This window comes from Melanotaenia boesemani, chromosome 2 (assembly GCF_017639745.1).
Source record: "Melanotaenia boesemani isolate fMelBoe1 chromosome 2, fMelBoe1.pri, whole genome shotgun sequence".
Classification (NCBI taxonomy): Eukaryota; Metazoa; Chordata; class Actinopteri; order Atheriniformes; family Melanotaeniidae; genus Melanotaenia; species Melanotaenia boesemani.
The window spans coordinates 25,065,263-25,085,416 of NC_055683.1; the positions used below are offsets into that span (position 1 = coordinate 25,065,263).

Genomic DNA, 20,154 nt, shown 5'->3' on the forward strand with positions numbered 1-20,154 from the left:
TTATACCAATCAGAAACATTAACAGTAGTTACACAACAAAACAAGGAGATAATACAACCTTAATTCCAGTATTACTGGTTCTAGCAAATAAGGTGTGATTACCTGTAATGGGGGTGAAGATTGGAGGAACAGCTTTAACAGATGCTTAAGGAAAGAATTTTTCCAAAAACTTACAAGATGCAGTCGGGCTCTGGATCATATTAAATGCTAGGATGCAGTCTGTAAACAAAGAATCAGTAGAAGCCATAGACGAAAGGTCAACAAGCACACTGATTAAGGCAATACCAAGTTTCACTTTTATCCTTTAGTCTGGCTGAATGTGACGTTACTTCAGTCTCTTCAAATGGACCATCCACCTGTAAAATTTTATCTCAAAATGTCATAAGGAACAATATCATTTTTGATTCTGAAATACACATATAATAAAAAAGATTTAGTGTTGATTCTTCTCCTGTAGACAGATCCATGTCATCAGTCCTGCTGTCAGAAAAATAAATGTGTGTCCTGTTAATCAGAGTTAGCAGCATTATGAAACACAGCAACCAGCCTTTGTGAAAGAAACTGAAGCAGCATCCTGGAAGAGAACCAGCTAGAAAAATGTTAATGGAAACAGTCTGTATGTCGAGGTCAGAGTCAGAAAACTTTGTCAAAGTCACGTCACTGGTTCTGCGCAGAAAGGCCAAATCAAAGCAGGTAAATTTGTCCTGCATTTTATAGGGATCCTTAAAATTCATTGTAATATTATTTGGAAAACATGAATTGTTTAGGAGATCTCTTATCAATGCTTTGAACTTCAAGATGACATGGACGTAAAACCAATTTGAATATTCTTTAAATAATATCTCCATCAGCCAAATTTGCTTGAACAGCTTTTTTCTCTTTTAATCTTTTACAAATCCCCCTTTTTAAAAGAGAATCAGATATAAAATATCCATGGATATTCAATAGGTTCTACTTCCTTACTGTACCTCTCTGTATTTATTTTATAGAGCACTTTCCTGTATTACAGAAATAACAATGACCTAAAATATTATCTATATCAACGTACATTTGTTGTATTGTTGTTTTACTCTAATTTACATTCATTCATCACCATTGTCTCTAAGTATTTGGAATTTATTTTTGTTACGACCCGATTCAGGGGCATGATTGGGTGTAACAAAAGATGATGCTGGGGACAGATGGTAAGGGTAAAATAAATCCATCTCATTAAAACCCGTGAACGATGAGTGAAAACCTGTTACAAAAAAAGTACACAAAATAAACAAGTGCTGGGGTTAGCGGACCTGCTAAAAGAAATATACCAGAACCTATACCAAAAACCACCGAGTGACAACCAAAAGGCTGTACAGAGACTCGGTGAAGCTAAAACCAAACAAAAGAGCAGCAGATCCATAAACTAAAGTGACGGAAGTCACAACCAAAACCAAACACTGATCTAGCCCAACACCAAATCAAAAATAAACACTGTGGCAGAAACACATACTAAAGTGTAGCAGAACCTGAACTGAACTGAGTATGGAAACTAAGGTGAATCCAAACTAAAACAGAACCATCCGAAGTCCCCACATGGGACACACCACAACCAGGAATCCTCCTGCTGTGTCCAAATAATGGTCTGCCCCACTAAAGATTCACTGACACAAAGCACAGAGCACTCAGTAGGCATCGCTACCACCAAAATCCACCATAACTCGGAACGGGGCCACCTGTGCTAAGCAGTCACGTTCCTACCACGAACACACAAAGACTAAGTGAGGGGAAGCGGCCTGTGCCAATCCAACCTCCCCCCTCCAGACTGGCCTCGGCTGGCTGCAGCCTTTTCAGCCTCAGCTCTTAACAAGCTGCAGCCGGTTGCTTATTACGGAGGGACTTCCTGTTTCCCTCTCAGACGCAATCTGGAGGAAGACTTGAATGGTCCTGTGTTTCTTTCTCTGAGTCTCAACCTTTATTTTACAGGTTAGTACTTGGTTTAAGTTGCCATACATGGAAGCTGTAAGTTTCGTATCCCTTCCGGAGGTGACAAATAGTAATTTTGTGATGATTTGTGCAACTTCTGTAAACGTTTATCCAGCTGTTGTCAGTATGAGCGGAAAGCAGAGCCGCATTGCGCCCATAGTCTCGCGAGACTTTAGCGTTTTCGAAAGAGATTTTACAGTGTTCTCGCGAGAGTTTGCCAGTTTGTGTGAAATGTATGTCTTTCGATTCAGTATTAGTTTTTTTATACTCCGTGTATCGCTTCAAATTAGTTGAGAAGACTCCTGATGTGACTTAATGTTTAATGAACCCAGAATAATATTTGTTTCATATAGAATCAGTAATAACAATCACCAGGTTACATGAATGTTGGTTTATTACATGGATAGATGGTTCGGTGCAGTCATATTAAGATGATTAATATACATTCTAAAGTGTGTTGTCAATATCTGAATAAGTCTATTGAACTGAAGAGTATAAATAAGCAATCCTGAGTTTTGCACTATGTTCACTGAAGTCAAAGTGATGTTTAAAGGGCTCATGCAGTTTGTGAGTGAACTTAAACTGCACTAGGCAGTAATAACCGTTACAGTGATTGCAGATGCAGATTGCTGTAAATTGACCTTGCTAGACTATATTGGTTTATGTATAAAAAGGACAAGAAAATGCACTGGTTGTAAATTGTATGTTGAAGCAATCTAATAGACGCAATCTGGAGGAAGACTTGAATGGTCCTGTGTTTCTTTCTCTGAGTCTCAACCTTTATTTTACAGATTCTTTTTGTTATCGTGGTCATCGTGCCCGAGACCCGTAACATAAACACAATACCAGGATTATCAAAACCTTAATTTGAGCCAGCTGTTAACAAATTTAAAATAACCAAGACCCAGAGACACACGAACAGTTTTAGTGCAAATCACGCACAAACTTTTTCAGGAAATCAGGGGACTTATAACCTACATCACCACACAGAACCAACCAGGGAAAACTGCCATTCAGTATTTATGTGAATGCACATATGGATCAGTATGTTGGCATTCAAACCTCCGGCAGAAACAGGATTTACTTTCTCCCATTTGTCCAGACGAATGAATGAGAGAAATACCATCTTATCAGATCCTTGAGCAGCAATAAGACGGGGTAATCTGGAGGAAATATAAATTCATGTGTCAGTGAGTCACCATAATCATGTATCTGAAGGGATCAAAAATAAAAAATTATTTCCCATTTTATTTTTATTTGTTTTTATCTATTTTTTATCAAAGGTGTGTCAATCAGTGTTGGATGACTGAGGAAAGGTTGTTGCCTCAAGCTCACTAAACATATTGTCTTCTTTGTAAATCATGAAAACAACACAGGGTTAGTAACATGTCATGTGGGTCAGTAGCAAGCAGATACTTCGTTGCAGAGAGCATGTGTGTGTGTGCGTGTGTGTGTGTATAAGTGTATCTCTTTTTACAGTTGTGAATTAGCCTTGTGTGTATGAAATGTCTAGAAATGAAGCTTTCTTCTGTTTACTCTTTAGCACTTTCTTTCTATAAAAGATGTAAATCTGTTTAACTTCAGCATATTAACAAAGTTTTGCATCAAACCATTAATTATTTATAGTATGAAATCAGAACAGTCTCACCATCCTCGTGTCTACTGGTCACATGACTTTCCCGGTTTGGTCTTCTTGTCCTCTGAACAAAGCACATGATCAGGAGCGTTGTGGGGGATGGTGTCCTACCATCCAAAGCAAAGTTTAGACGTCCATCAAACATCTGGTTTCAGTCTCTTTGAAACTTAAAGCAGAGGAACTCTGGTGGTAATTGCTGGAGATCAGATGTCTTTGTTTCTTCTCTTGAATCATGTAGAGCATCAGGTGGAGCAGGTTGGGGTGGGTATCAGTCTCAGTTCATAGGAAATGGTGGTGATTATTCTTTTTTTAGTGGGTCTCTGCTGACTTTTACTCCAACGGATGAGCTGAGTCGAATCGGATTTGAAGCCTGTGAAGAATTTCAAGACAGGAAGTCTCAGACAAGGACAGGGAGAGGGAGGAGAGAAGAAAGGAAAATAGGGTTAATAACTATCCCACAGAGTGTGTATGTCTCTCCAAGAAGAGTTGCATATGTTTTCTCTCAGACTTGATAATGTAAATGTATCTTCAGATGTATGTATGTAAGTAAAAAGCACAGTGTGTCTTTCTTTCCAAACAGACAATCAGCTTCAGCTTCAGAAAGATTCCTTGTGTATTTCTGGAGCGGAGCAAAACATTTCCTCAGACAAATCAAATTATTTTACATTATCTGAATCTTTCCATACATAAATTTAGCATCTACTTCTAATTTAGTTTTTACTGACACAAAAACCTATTTTAATTTCTCATGAGATTTCTCACAACCTATTCAACTTTTCAACCACCAACAAGGTGTCCACTCTGTCTACTGCTTCGGAATGTGAGGGAATCTCCAACCACACACACACACTCACACACACTCACACACTCTTTGACTCTTTTTGTTATCTTCTTCTTTGGTTTCATTATTCTTTCCTTTTATGCTTCAGCAATACGCTTATTTTATTTATTATATATTTATTTCTTCTTTATTTATTTTATAAGGTGCACCTATTTGACATAGTTATATATTTATTTTATTACATATCCTTAAATACTATTGTTTGGCCCCTTTTTACTCTGGTTCAAACATTATCTTTAAAACCCACTAGCTCGGCTTCGTCTAATTATAAGATTTTTTCCTGGTGAGGCAGTCACACAACCTTATTTCATCACACGATTTGTACTCAACTGCTCGTTGTTGAAGGCAGATTTTCTGTCACCATCCGACGCCAGACTCAGAACCCCAGATGACTGGCCTCCCACCTAACGTCGAGGTAGAGGTCTTTTACAGGTCCCAGACCCGGCTGCGCACAGTCTTCAGTCTCTCAGTGATTCCATACTGGGTTCGGATGAGTATTTAGGATCCGGCTCAAAGAACCAATATGTTAGGAAAATTCATTTCCACCATGAAGCAATGCAAAGCTTTCTACATAAGGAAGAACCACAGGGCATTATTCCTCTCTTTACTTAATTTCTCTCTTTAAGGTCCCCGACCTTTTCTCTTACATCTCTTAAGCGTCTACAGAAGATCTGTTATCTTCTGCGGTCAATTTCTTGAGTTCCCCAGTCCCATAACACTTTTAATACTTCTAAACACTACATCCAATCACTCACTCACTCCACACTTAAAATTAAACACATTTTACTTATTCTCTTTTACTCTTATCTGTTTCTCTTTAACTCTTATACTTCTATTCCTTTATTCAGGATCCCAGATCCTTATGGTCCCAGACCATTTACGCGTATTTTCCTTTTACTTCTATCATTCTTTAACTACTTAAAGCCCCATTTCTCATACCAAAACTAAAACCATCTGTTACCTGATCAGGCACTTAAATTTAAAGTACTCAATATGGACAATTTTTAGAAAAGGTTTGTCCTTACCTTTATTTATGACCGGTCTTTCAGTGCCAGATCTGGGTAGAGGATGATTATGATTGTCCTTTAAATCCTATTTGATGTCAGCTGAGAGAAAATTTAGTAAATAAAATTCAAAGACATTTAATAATTATGTCATACCGGATCCATCACGTCGGAGGTCACCAAATTGTTAGAGAAGACCTTAAAAATGCACAAGTAACAAAGAACAGGTACTTCTTCTCAAAGTATTAAAATAGGCAGGTACTAATTTCCCACTTTCCTAATTAATAAGGTACTGTTCCACACATTTTCTTTTGAGGTATCCAAGCATAGCATTTGTATGGTACACACTCAAGTCTCTACCATATAAGGTATTCTGCCCTGCAGGCTGGATTGACACAAGCACATGCATTCTATGCAAATAAGCATCCTATAGGTAAACCCTGTGATTGGAGAACACAAGACTGAGGAATTTTCTTTCTTAAAGTTTTCTCTACTTCAAGTTATGAGCTCTTTTTACTGTTACCTATAAGTCCCCTGGACTAATACAATACGGAGTCTGCTGCTGTAACAGTCAGAACTGCCTCTAACTGATCCTCGAAAATACACAGTTTTGCTGACTCATGTATTTTCAAATTCGTAACTTTACTAAATAATATAACATGTTATTTCCTAACTCTCCCCCCAATACAATTATAGATAAACTATTTGATTTGCCTTTAAATCAAAAAAGTTTTATATCTAAAATCTATTGTTTACTATCAGATCTTAAAAACGATTGTTTGGGGAGGATAAAAAAAGCAATGGGAAGCAGAATTGGGTCAAACATTAACTGAGGAGAATTGGAAGAATGTATTATTTAGGGTAAATGGCAGTACCTCCTGTTGCAGACTTAATTTAATACAATTCAAGATTGTTCATCAAGCTTATCTCACTAACTCCAGACTCTCAAAAATATACTCTACTGTTGTAGATAAATGTAATAGATGTCAAATGTCACCTGCTAATATGACACATACGTTTTGGTCTTGTTCTCATATTGAGAAGTACTGGGATTTTATTGCTAACCATCTTACAAAAGCGCTGAAAATTGTATTGAAACCATCAGCTACATCAGTGATATTTGGATTTTTTTCTAACAGTAAATTGAATAAACATGAGATGGATGTTACTGCTTGTGACATGTATATTTTTGATTACATAACTTGATCAATGGCTATACTGCTTATAATTGGTGAGATAAATATATTTGGTACTACTGTGTGAGCACAAAATATATACTTGTGTTGTTGTGGAATTTTTTTAGTTATCAAAGATCACACACTAAGTGAGTTTGTCTGCATGAATCTGGGGAGATACAAGTGAGCTCAGTTAATATACCAGGCATGAGCTGATAACATCACAGTAGGAGGTCATTGTTTTAAATTCCTCACATAGCTGTTAACAAATGTTACGGAGTAAAGGGGGAAGGGTTTGGAAGAAAGCTTCACTAAACTTTCAACATCTGTTGAGGGGATGAGAAAGGGGTGAAGGTGTGCGAAGGAGTTCTTATCTAAATACACAGACATACAAAGTGTAACCTACAAACTGTAAGGGTATATGAATAAATTTTCCATTACAGTGTAAAAGCAGAAGTATTTATTTATGTATGTTAAGTAGGCCCAGGGGAAAGTGGGAGGGTGGTAAAGGGGTGATGGGGATTGTTTTAAATGTAAACTTATAATGAACAGAGTTTTAAACCAAACAGAACATTTGTTCTCTTTATTTTATCCTTCTTCCCTTTTCCCTACTCTTCATGTTGATCTCCACGCTGTGAGAACACACAAAGATGTGAAATCAAATCCCTGAATTACTGGCAGCAGTGACAAGCCTCTGTTCTTTCCTCCCATCTTCTGCTTCTTTTCATCCTTTGTTCCCACACTGAGGACAAATGGTCTCATCAGGCTCTGGTGAGGCACGAGCATCTGGTTGTGGGTGCCCGGCTTAACTATGGGTGGTATGATCTCGCTGAATAGCTGCTGTGGTTGTTGCTACAAGGTGGCATTGCGTGGTTCAGTGTGTGGAGAAGTAACTTCTGGTTAACCTCAGAACCTCTGCAGGATGAGGTCGCTGTACTGATTATGTCATGCATGACACTTAAAAAACATACTTTTTGATTCAACATTTGTGCTCAAGTGATCATTAAAATGATTAAAAGTAAGATAAGTTAAAAAGTTACCGTGCAGATTTCATGCATAGGCACATGAGAAAAGAAATGTTTTTAACCTGGATTTAAAAATGTCTACATTTGGTGAAAGTTTAATCTCCACTAGTTTGTTCCACTTGTTTGCAGCATAACAGCTAAATGCTGCTTCTCCATGTGTAGTTTGGACTCTGGTCTGGCCTAGTTGACCAGAGTCCTTGGATCTAAGAGCTCTGCTAGGTTTATATTCTCTGAACATATCACAGATAAATTCTTTGCCTAAACCATCCAGGATTTGTAAACAATCAGAAGGGTTTTAAAATCTATTCTGTGACTGACTGGAAGCCAGTGGAAAGATATCAAAACTTGTGTGATGTGTTCAGAGCTCTTAGTCCTGGTTAAAACTCTAGCAGCAGCGTTTTGTATGAGCTGCAGATGATTAATGCTCTTTTTAGGAAAAAGACGTTTCTCTCCAGCCCACGGTGCAAAAATATAGAGAATATTTGAATGTATGAAAAAATAAAATGGAATATAAAAAAAATACAATATAGAAGATTATGTCTGTGAATATATGCATTCCTGTATACATGCACCCTATACATACACCTGCACACCTATCTAAGTTTGTAGATTTTTTTTAACATAAAATCCCCCCCATGTATCCATTTAAATTAGATAATTATATCCCTTTTATATGGAATACTCTTATGAACCTTTAAGCATCTTGGAAATGGACTCCAAGACAATTATGATGTTGTAAATTAAGATTATAAGTGCAGCTTAATGTGTGTTTATTATTTGGGTTAAGAGGATCACCAGAAACATAACATGCAGTCCTGTCTACATATAGATACTTTCCACCACTGCATTTCTTTCAACACTACCTCTGTGTGAGACTTCCTCAGCAGCAAGCTGATGTGGTAACACCCATTCCTCTAACTTGACTTGAAAATGAGTGATAGCCTGGAAAACTAATTGCCACAATATATAGACTTTTAATTCTTAGTTTTCACCTATGCACCCTTGTTAACCAATGTCACTTTTTTATTGTTACACGACAGAGTAAAAATAACATTGTTAAACTGAATTGACCCACCAACAGAAAAGTATGCTACTTACAGGCGGAGACACAAGATAATAAGTGGAGGAAAGCTCATATGTGGGATTGAATGTAACCACTCCCATCTGTTCTGCTCTTATTTAGCCTTCTCGCTGCTTCCCTCTTACAGCTTCACGTCTGCCTGCTGACTTCGGCTCTCCTGAACCAAATTACTGTTTTGGTAAAGATTACCTTCTAATAAAGGTAAGCTGTTTTACCTTTTGGTATGGATTTCAATATAATACAACTTGTATTCATTTAAGAGTTAACTGATGACATCTGTAATGTTTTTGTTCACATTTTATCTTTCAGTTCTTGATCTTAATCATGGATGATTTTGTTTGTGACAAACTAAATCAGTGGGGTCTAAGTGAGTGGATAGAAAGATTTACGGGTAAAGTATTATAATGGATTCCTTTTTGGCAAATACAGCCACTACATGGACGGCATTGTGTGGTCTGACTCTGAAACTTAATAATAAAAACATAAAAATGCCAAAAGTTATGCTGAGCAGCTCTGTTAATTCATGCATCAAATCATTTTGGGAGGAGTGCTGATCCATTCCCGCTCTTCTTCTATGTTTGCATATAATTTGTTTAAGCAAGGAAAATCATATGAGCCCAGAGGTTTACCACACATTTATCAAATAATGAATATCAGGTGAAATTATTTCTGCATGTCAAAGATTTAATGAAGCTTTTGTAATTACAGAACAACGCATTGACAAGGAAAGTCTTTATTGTCTTGAAGATCGAGACATTGATTGTTTAATCCCATTATTAGGACCAAGAGCAAAATTCAAGAAGAACTTAAACCTATTGAAGGTAAATAACCTGCAATATGAACTCATCAATATAAATTACCCAGAATACTACACTGTTGAGGACAGGACTATTCATAATATGGTTGATGTGGCGAATGGTTTTAACCATTTTTTTGTAACGGTGGGATCAGAATTAGCCAAAAAAATAAAGGAACCAGATTCAGTTGAAATGGGAGATGTAGAGTATATGGTGGAGAGAAATCCAAGTACAATTTTTTTGGAAGCACTTGATGAAAGAGAAATAATTAAAATAGTAGGAAATTGTAAAAATAAAACCTCAACAGACTGGAACGATATTGATATGACAACAGTGAAGACTGTAATTAATGAAATTGTAAAACCATTCACCTACATCTGTAACTTGTCTCTTCAATCAGGTACATTTCCCAATTCAATGAAACTGGCTAAAGTAATTCCATTGTTTAAAAATGGAGATAAACATCATTTTACCAATTACAGACCTGTTTCTCTTCTCCCGCAATTTGCCAAGATTCTTGAAAAACTATTTGCAGAGAGACTGAATAAATTCATAGAAAAACATAACTTACTTTCAGAAACCCAGTATGGATTTAGAAAGGACAGATCAACATCACTGGCACTGATGGAATTAACTGAAGAAATCACTGACTGTATTGATAATAAAAAAATAGCTGTGGGAGTATTTTTAGATCTCAAGAAGGCCTTCGATACCATAGATCACAACATATTGTTAAGTAAACTGGAGAGGTATGGGATAAGGGGGGTGGGGCTGAGATGGGTAATGAGCTATTTAAAGGACAGGAAACAGTTTGTTCAACTTGGGGAACATAAATCAAAGTGTATGGATATTACATGTGGGGTGCCGCAGGGGTCAGTGTTGGGTCCAAAACTATTCATCATCTACATCAATGATATATGTAAAGTATCAGAGTTACTTTGAATGAATGAATGAATGAATGAATGAACAAATTTATTTCGAACAAAAAATAAAAAATATAAAATAAAAATATGTTTCAAAACAAGAGAAAACAATTCTTTAGAAAACCAAAACACATTGCTTGTACAAATCAAAATGTTAACAGGTTCGAAAAAGGAGTGGGAAGAAGTATACACTTTTTGTTACTCCCACCCCTTCCTAGTCATCTTTTGTTGTGACGTTATATGTTTACATATTACCAATATTCTTATCAATATAACTTTTACTATGCATCCACTTTTATTGACATATAACACATAAAATAATTTCTCTTCCATATATATTTGTAAACACACATACATATTCAGACTACCAGTTTATCACATAATAATATATCACCTCATATATAATACAGTATAGCTATGTTTATCCCTCCTCTTCCATGTATGTTACTAGAATTAATTCCTTATACCTTTTTTTAAATATATTTATGTTTAGGCTCTGTTTTAACCTATCATCCAAGCTATTCCAAAAATTCACCCCACAGTTTGATATGCACATACTTTTCAGTGTTGTTCTTACTTTGTTTTTTAAAATTTAGATCTTCATTTATTCATTCATTCGTTCATTCATTCATCTCTTTACATTTTTACATTTCACTTAAATCTCACATTATGTGAGATCCATGCCTAAGTTCTGGAGAACTTCTGTATAAATTATGACGGCATCAAATATAAAAATATCTCACTGGCAAACAATGCACGCAGGGTATTTTACAATTTCTTTACACTTTTTTGTTTAAAACTATTTTCTTGACAGCAGGAAGAACAAAACACAAATGCAGGCAATGAGGATTTTTCTGATGTAAGTGTTACATCTTTTTACAATAATGATATATGATAAATAAGTTATTATATAGTTATATAACCACAAAATTCTAATTTATATTTTCAGTGCTTGTTTAAAAAGTATATTGCAATGTCTTTTATCTCCAGCAGCTGCAGCATCATGAAGAAGTCATTGAGGTAAATATGACTGAGATTCTCAGGCATTTAATGTGTGAAAAACATGCCAGTAGTTTTTATAATTACACATATTTGGCTGAGGAACGTCTCACTGGATGACTGTTGTTGATTGAGAAACAAGAATGTTTCTCAAGTTAGTTTCCTCTTTCGTTTCCTCTCTGTGCCATCTAAGATATTGAGTAACTTATACAAATGTCGTAAGAACATAAACTGAAATAAGTGTGTAGCTTGTTGTGCATATTTTACATGAATAGATGAAAAGATAAAATATTCTTCAAGAGTCAGATATTTATGTTGATTTTTTAGGCTGGACCATCTACACGTAATAATGGTGAGATACCAAATATATTATCTTTTTTAGATGCTATGTAACTTTTCAAAAATATAAGTCAACATTTTTAGAGACCCTGGATACAAAATACAAATGTTATTATGTCTTTTTTCAACAAGGAAATAGAAAGCAGGATTATCGTGGAGAGACCAATGAAGGTCAACCACCAGCTAAGCGGCGATGTGAAGCATCAGGTTTTTTTTTTTAACAATTACAACAACTAGCTTGTTATACACTTGTTTCTACACTGGCCACAGAAAAAAAACAACTATTGGTTCTATAGTGGTTATGTCATTTAATTTTTAACATTTGTGGTTATGTTTTATTCTTTTCTTTGACGCTGACAGAAGTAATGATACTCTCTGAAGTTAAGGCAATAATGAGAAGTGTCTACATAAGTCTGCACAACCCAGACAACACAAAGCTCAATGCTTTCCTGAAGTAAGTTTTGTATTTTCTGTTTTCATGCATGTTTCTACACAGAAAACACAAAATTTTCTGTTGTAACTTATCCACAGCAGTTCTCTGAAACATGGCTGTCTGAAACATTTCTTTGTCTAGATTGTGACCAGTGAGAAATATAATTCATACCTGTGAGTTTAATACAATAATTTCTGTAGTAAGCAGTGAAAGAACCATAACTGGCCCCGTTTAAAGGTTTAAAGGTTTAAAGGTTTAAAAGTTTAAAAGTTTAAAGGTTTAAAAGTTTAAAGGTAGGTGTAACTGCATTAATGTGAATTATACAGTGACAGCAGGAGTCAACTTTTACTTCAGGGTGTGAACAGGATAAACTAAATGCAGGCATGTGTTTCAGCAAATTTCCATCTTTCACAGCATCTTAAATAAAAACTTTGCTGCACGTCTCTCAGTAATGATAAATAAAAGTCCATAATCAGATCAATGCAAATATTTTCAGTGCTTTTGTGTTAATAAATTATTCAATTTTATCTGAACTCATCACAGGACTAGAATCATGGATTTGGAGACAGATAAGAGGGAGCTGGTTGGTGTCTTTGGCAGAACTGGAGCAGGAAAGAGTTCTTTGATAAATGCTGTCATTGGGGAGAAGAAACTTTTGCCCACTGGAGGTGTCTGTGCATGCACCTCAGTCATGATTAAAGTAGAGGCTAACAGGCACAACCACAAGTATGAGGCGGACATTGAGTTCATTACAGCAGAGGTACAATTAACTGTAGATATGTTTATTCTGTCTTCTGAAAAAAAAAATAGATTCTTCCTAATATTGTAGTTATGACACTACATATTATTCGTATTTTGTTTTCTTCCTCGCTTTTTTGTTTTGTTTTGTTTTGTTTTGTTTTTTTGTTGTTTTTTTTTTTTTTTATAGGAGTGGAAAGATGAATTGTGGTCAATGAATCAGCTCCGCAAGGATAATCCAGATAGTGAAATGGAGGGTGATGATGATGATGATCATCGTGACATTGATGACAAGCTGTCAGCCCTTTATGGAGACGAGTGGAAAGAGAAAACACCTGAAAACCTCATGGACAACAAATACTTCAGAGAAATTCCAGAATTCTTCAAATCCGGGAAGAAGACCTTGACATGCGACTCAGTAAGACATTAAAAACATATTTAAGCTCCAGTCTAACTTAGATTACTCTCATCATGCAGCACAATGCTGTACATCAATGTGCACTAAATATAGAATACATATACACTGTTATGTTCATAATTATAATAATACTCTGTCTTAAATATGCAAAGATCCTGGATTCTAGCTTCAGTCTAGGGTTTTTATCAGCGTCTAAAATCTTTCCCTTCTCTATTACAAGCCATTATTGTCAAATGTAGAACATCTGTCCCACCGCATATTAATAAACACACTTTTATGTCTTGAAACTGTAAAAAATTTGTTTGTGTTAAGAAAAAAAGACAAACTACTTTTCTCAAGCTATTTATGAAGATTCAAAATAAAGCTGGTACAGGGACCATTTTCTGCTCGGTCTCTGCAGTCAGCAGCGCTGTTATTCTGCACTCAACCTCCCAGAAAATAGATTCTGTTCAAATGAAGGATACTAACTATATGACAAAGTAATTTGATACTAACTACAGACCATTGGCTATGAAGTTGGGGAGTAGCCATGTTGAAAACTGGCCCCTCCCTTGTTGGGGCGCTGAGCTTGTCCTCTGTCCTTTCTGTCATCCGTCCTGCTGCTGTGTGAGGCTTCACCTTAAAGAGAACACGCCTACTCTGCCTCATGGTGTCTGATCTGACTCCATCTTGTCCTCTCAATGTGTTTATATGTGAACCAGCATGTGTATGTGTGTGCATGTGTAAGGAATGTGTGAATCAGTAAGTTGCCATTTGTTTGTACATTAATACACATTTATGGATGTCAGGTTTGCACATTCCTTAGAAAGTTAATTCTGCAGTTTTGTACAAAATGTTTGTGTTTTTTCCTCTTGGACTCATTCCTAGAGTTTAACGTTATTCATCATACTGATTTTTGTTATTGTATAGCACATTTTTCATTTGCACAAAAAGTTAAGTATTTTATTTTATTATTTATTTTATTTCACATATAGAATTTTTCATTTTTTGCAGGCTCAAGAGCTAACAGCAAAATTTGTCCAGTACACAAGAAATGACACAAAACAAGGAGAAGGTAAAGAAGTAAAGAGGTGGTACTGGCCTCTGGTGAAGTGTGTGACTGTCAGGGTACCAAACAATGATCTTCTCCAGCACGTCACACTCGTTGACCTACCTGGAAATGGGGACCGTAACAAGAGCAGAGATGAAATGTGGAAAGGGGTAATATATAGTCACAATGTTCATTTTTCTTTCTAAACTAAAAATATTTACAATAAGTGTTATACTGTTTCAGATTGTTGGAAACTGTTCTACTGTGTGGATTGTGGCTGGTATTGTTCGTCCTGCTGCAGAAAAAGAATCCTGGGAAATCCTGAAAAATGTCAGTAGTCTTATTGGAAATGGTGGCGAGTGTCAGCAAATTCACTTCATCTGCACCAAGTCTGATAACACTGAAGATCTGGATGATCAGTAAGTCATTTATGATATTAAAAGTAAAGTTGAATAAAACTCAAATTGTTAGCCAACATATACATACAGTAAGTAAATGTATATTCTATACTAGATAGCTAAACAGACAGACAGACAGAAAGAAACTGGAACAATCTAAAGTTTGTTTAAGCATATTTTGTCCTCTTATGTTTACTGTGAATCTCTGTAACAGATTTTGGGGCTTGTGTGAAATTCTGATCATGTTTGAAGTGTTTCAAGTCATGTTTATGTTTAAATAAAGAAATGTATGAAGCTTTACTGTATCTGTTCTTATAGGTCAGCAGATGCTGTTCGTGCCCACATATTCAAGAGAAACATGAAAGCCAAGGAGGAAGTGTTAAAGGAATTCAACAGGCTCCACACAGTTAAGGTAAAATTAAAAACTACTGTATTAAAAAGGGAAAAGTAAGACAACCATCTGCACAAGTTTTGAGTGAATCAAAGGCCTGCATCAGCCTACATTCAGTCACAATGCAAACATGGGTTTCCCTACCTAAGATTTGCTATTTACATCTACTCATTCAACACAAATAACATTAAAGTTATGTTAATAAATTGCTTCCATTTCTTCTGGTAATTTTGGTACATCTTTATGTTTATATTTATCTTTGATAAACTGTATTGTATAGTGCAGGGATACTGTAGCATTGTGTGAATCAACATGAAAGGGAGATAGATATGTTGGGTTTGACACTGGATTAATTTAAGAGTAATTTATTATTTCAAGTTGTCATCCAGACATTGTCTACAACATATGTATGAAAATGTTGTTTTCCTAGAAACACTTTGGTGGCGACAGTTTCAAAGTGTTCACGGTGAGCTCCCAAGAGTTTCTGAAAAAAAAACATCTAAAGCAACACGAAACTGGTAGGTGTGATCTTTGGTGTTTGCAGAAAAACGCTCAACAAGCATGTCCTGTTTTATTAGACAATTAATATTTTGAGTTTGACTTTTGAATTTGCATTTACTTGTGTATTTGTGTTGTACATTTACAGAAATACCTAAACTACAGGACTTTCTGAAAAATCTCAATGACTGTCACTCGGAGACATTAAACTATGTGTCTGGAGCTCATGGGATTCTCTCCTTGATTCAAGGGGCCAGATGTGGAGACGCTGTAAGATAGTTCTCCCTGATAATTACAGAAAATAATGTGTAGGAAACATAAATTACCTTCAACTGCACTCACATTGACTGAAATCCTAGGATTGTCAGATTGCTGATTTTCTACATGTATATTAATGATTTTTACAAAAGTGTAACCATAATAGTATAATGTAATATTATTTCATAGAAGATTTCCTGAACAAAAAAATCAACTTTTTTTCAGGACGGTCAAAAAACTGATGTTTGTGAACAACTTCAAAACAAGATAAAACGTCAACTTGGCCCAGTTCAAAAAGCAATGATTAAAGCTTACAGAGCTTTTGAAACGCGCCTCTGTGAAGGAGTGAAAACCTCAAAAAGTTCATATGAAAAAAGCTTGAAGTGCATTAATCCAGTAAGTACTTATTTATAAAACTGAACTAGGTTTGGATTTTCTCAATTCAACTCAACCCCTTTTTTTTGTCCTTCAGAGAAAGACTGGCAGAGGATTCCATAGGACACTGAAGTGTGTGGTCAACAATGGTGGCATTTATCAGCCCAAAAAAGGAAAACAAATAAACCTGAACATGGAGTTAGCGTCATTCCTGACTGACAGTATTGATGAAGAATTCAGGAGGACATTCCCGTAAGATCTCATGGAGCTAAAAAAAATTGATTGGCTTTAAACTCTGAGGAATCCTAACAATGAATCTGATCTTTATAGATAATCAACATGCTGATGTGTTATTTTCTTGTTATTTAAACTGTAGTACAATGTAGGGTTGGGCGATTGAACGAATGTATTGACCATCGACGATAGGCTGAGCCATTCGACGATCGTTTATATAAGAGCGATATTAAGAGATATATATATATATATATATGTATGTATGTACATGAGCCAACACGTTTAGTTAGCTACAACGCAGGCGCACGCTGTGGCTCGTGCAGCAGGTGTCGGGAGTTTTTTTTTTTTTTTTTCCATCATCCAGCCTCTCTCCATACCTGGTGCTGCCTTCTTTCAGGAGTCTCGTGCACACGCGCACACACTAAAGGACCGTGCATAACCTCCCACCCCGCCTGTGACCTGCCTCCAATTGCAGCACCAATTTAGGCTACTCAAACTTAACAGAAAGAAAAAATGACAGAAGTAGGCTACTCGGAAATTAATTACGTTTATTTAATCAATATGTTTTTTGGCGACGAGTCCCTCCATTTTTGTCTTCTAAATTGCTTCAACAGGTGTTCAACGCGCAAAAAAGTTCTGACGTCACGTCCGCGAATATATCGCCTATCGCCATTTGCTGGACTGGCGATAGGCGATTGAAAAAAATTTACATATCGCCCAACCCTAGTACAATGTCCTGATCACTGATGATTCTAAATGTGCAACATTTTGGTCTGTCTGACCTTCATCAGATGGGCTGTATGGTCTCCCAGCTTCCTGTCTATTTATACATAACACTCAAATTTAATCATCCAGTTATCTAAAGAGAATTATATACCAGATTCAAGATATGTTGAAAAACTACTGTTACATTGACATATTTCCTATATTTTGAACTACAATCTAGTTCTCTGGTTGTACAGCACCAGTCAAACATTTGGATACACCTTCCTATTAAATCCAATTAGATATACATGTATGCACATTGGGGCTGCGCAATAAATCGTTAAAAAAAATCGCGATTTCGATTTGTAGATGCACGTGATCTCATTTTTACACACAGCCATTCTAAAGCATTCTATATCACAAGCTATATCACAAACCAATGCTTCCAATTTTCTTGCGGATTTTTTCAAGCGTCCCCAAATGCAGCACTTCCGTCCCTCAACCAATAGTAAAGCGCCAATACACAGGAGAAAAGTCCGCGGGAAGGAGATTTAAATGCATAGCGAAATCCCAAGCGGTAATGCACTTATACTTGTACCCAAAAGAAGTTCGCATTTGGCAGCGGTGTGGAATTATTTTGGATTTAAGCCAGATGATGACTGGTGTGATTTCTCCCAATCTACAAATATTTACATTTTTAAATATGTTTCAGAAATGATAGAAAAGACGGGCCATTCTTTGGTGTCATCAATAAATTTTCATTGGACACAGAGGGACTGATTCAGGAGTACGATGGTGTCAAACTGCAGCTCATCTTTCTGAAGACAGAGGTGAAGGATGGGAAAAGCAACAACCTGCTTATTGTGTTAAAACTGATGTCTTATTTGGCATATCTGCTAATGCAAAGCTGTTAGTATTTACAGGATATGTGTGTTTTAATACTGAGGAGGTAGCATAGAAAGAATCTTAATTTACTGCTTTCCAGGTCAAATCTGGAACAATACCACGTTTAGAAACCATGGTTTTTATTATTTCTTTTAGGAAGAAAAAATCAAGAAAAAGCTGAAAAGAGAAATCCGCGACCGCAAGAAAAAGATCTACAACAGTCTGACGGAGACCATTGCAAACAATATGCAAGCCTGCTACAAGAGTAAGAAAAGAAATCACAGCAAATCCTGTCATGATAACAGCACACGTTTACCTTTATTTGTGATTCTGCATAAAAAGACATCATAACTTCTTTTTTAGGAGCAGCAGAATTTAGAGGAAAAGGCTCGATGCAAAACATGAAGGACATGATTGGAAAACATGTGTCTGAGTCTAAGGGCATCATGTTTGACCAGGCTAAGCAAGTTATGTTGAAGAAACTTGAAGACTTGGTGGTATTTCACTTTAGTAAATTTACTACAAATTGAAAGCATTTTAAGCTCCACAATTCACATTCATGTCTGAGCAGCTATGAGATCATATTTAACAGCACTTTTATGTGTGATGGAGTTACTTTTAACTACATTTTGCACTATAATAAGTGATTAATGTTTAAATAGGAGGACATCTGGGAAACTCTGGAGAAAACAATGAAGGAATCAATTGAGCTCTCACTGAAGACCAATGACAACTCAATCCCAGGTAAAGCACCAGTCTGATCTAATGGTAAACCATTAAACTTTGTTATTATTTAATGGGAAAGGGTGTCCAAACATCTGACTGGTAGTGTGTAATTATATTCTTATCTGTGTACGTAAAGGAAAACCGTGTTCACCAACACAAATAAATAGATTAAGTTTTGTGACTTTTTCATGAACTACTGTGAGACTAAGCTGAAAAGGAGCATATCTAAGTAAAATAATTCATGCAGACCATTAAATATCCTGTAGATATTTGACAAATATCTCTTTGTATTATAGATGTTTCAGACAAGCTTATGGTGGTAGAGAAACACTACAAACAACTAGGAGGCATCTCAGAGGAGGAAATGTAATGAAATGGGTAAAACTTTTCTTTACATGTAAACATTTATTGATTGACTCATTTTGACTTGACAAATGTTACGTGTTTTTAGTAACACTGATGTGGTTCTGTCCAACAGATGCACTGAATCCACGATGAGGACAAGTTCAAGGACCTGACATTTTGTAGACAAATGTTTGCTAAATGTTCTGTTCTCAGTTATTTTATCTTTATCTTTATTTCTACACACACACAAACACACACATGCACACACACACACACACACACACACACACACACACACACATATATATGTGTGTGTGTGTGTGTGTGTACACATTATACTTTGACTTTAGAGAGATGTCCATGTTTTTCTCTGTTGTTGTAGCAGATTATTGCCTTTTAAATAGATGCAAAAATGTAAAATAATAATGTAATGAGAGGTGCTGGTTGGATCCAAACTAAGATTGTTTGTAGTTTCATCATACAGGTTACAAGGCCAGAATCAGGGCCAGCTGAATCAATTTTACTTCCATTTTAGTTTAATGTGGCTTTGCAGGAAATGAATTATTTTAATAAGTTTGTTTACTTCTTGAGTTTGTGTGGTTCCTGTCTGTGATGATTATACTCATTAAAAAAAGTGTTCAGATTTCAGTTTCTGTCTTTTTAATTCAGCGAGACTAAAGCACCGAACACAATTGTCCTGTGAAAAGGTAGAACGATGTCAACAATAATTATATTTATTTAGACTTCATTACATGAAGAACATTCATAGAGATTACACATCTGCATATCTGTTCCTCTTTTTCCTCTCTTCTTCTTTTCTCTGCTGGGCACCTGATGGCTCACATCCATGTCTACTTACACCTGATTTGAGAATCAATCCATTACCATCTACCAACACCATAAAAACAGAATCACGACTACATTGCATAAACCAAATCACC

The 20,154-nt window shown here is 36.0% G+C and overlaps 1 protein-coding gene across 1 annotated transcript; it reads left to right on the top strand.

Moving 5' to 3' along the window:
• The first annotated feature begins 1,856 nt into the window (after positions 1-1,856).
• Positions 1,857-19,861, top strand: LOC121652096 (nuclear GTPase SLIP-GC-like). Its single transcript, XM_042004659.1, has 24 exons — positions 1,857-1,959; positions 8,849-8,922; positions 9,031-9,112; positions 9,430-9,542; positions 11,256-11,300; positions 11,432-11,461; positions 11,768-11,792; positions 11,912-11,986; positions 12,140-12,233; positions 12,756-12,972; positions 13,141-13,368; positions 14,362-14,568; positions 14,642-14,817; positions 15,115-15,208; positions 15,618-15,705; positions 15,834-15,955; positions 16,169-16,339; positions 16,416-16,570; positions 17,970-18,087; positions 18,299-18,407; positions 18,506-18,639; positions 18,805-18,886; positions 19,165-19,246; positions 19,347-19,861. Exons 3-23 carry the CDS (start codon positions 9,046-9,048, stop codon positions 19,236-19,238), a joined length of 2,424 nt encoding a protein of 807 aa, XP_041860593.1. The 5' UTR covers positions 1,857-1,959; positions 8,849-8,922; positions 9,031-9,045; the 3' UTR covers positions 19,239-19,246; positions 19,347-19,861.
• The last annotated feature ends 293 nt before the right edge of the window (positions 19,862-20,154 follow it).

What these genes read in the sequence shown, in the direction of transcription:
- LOC121652096 (XM_042004659.1), top strand. Translation starts at nt 9,046, where the DNA reads ATGGATGATTTTGTTTGTGACAAACTAAATCAGTGGGGTCTAAGTGAG. An exon ending in GCAATGAGGATTTTTCTGAT is followed by an intron (nt 11,301 to 11,431) that starts GTAAGTGTTACA and finishes TTTTATCTCCAG; the next exon opens with CAGCTGCAGCATCATGAAGA. An exon ending in AGACCTTGACATGCGACTCA is followed by an intron (nt 13,369 to 14,361) that starts GTAAGACATTAA and finishes CATTTTTTGCAG; the next exon opens with GCTCAAGAGCTAACAGCAAA.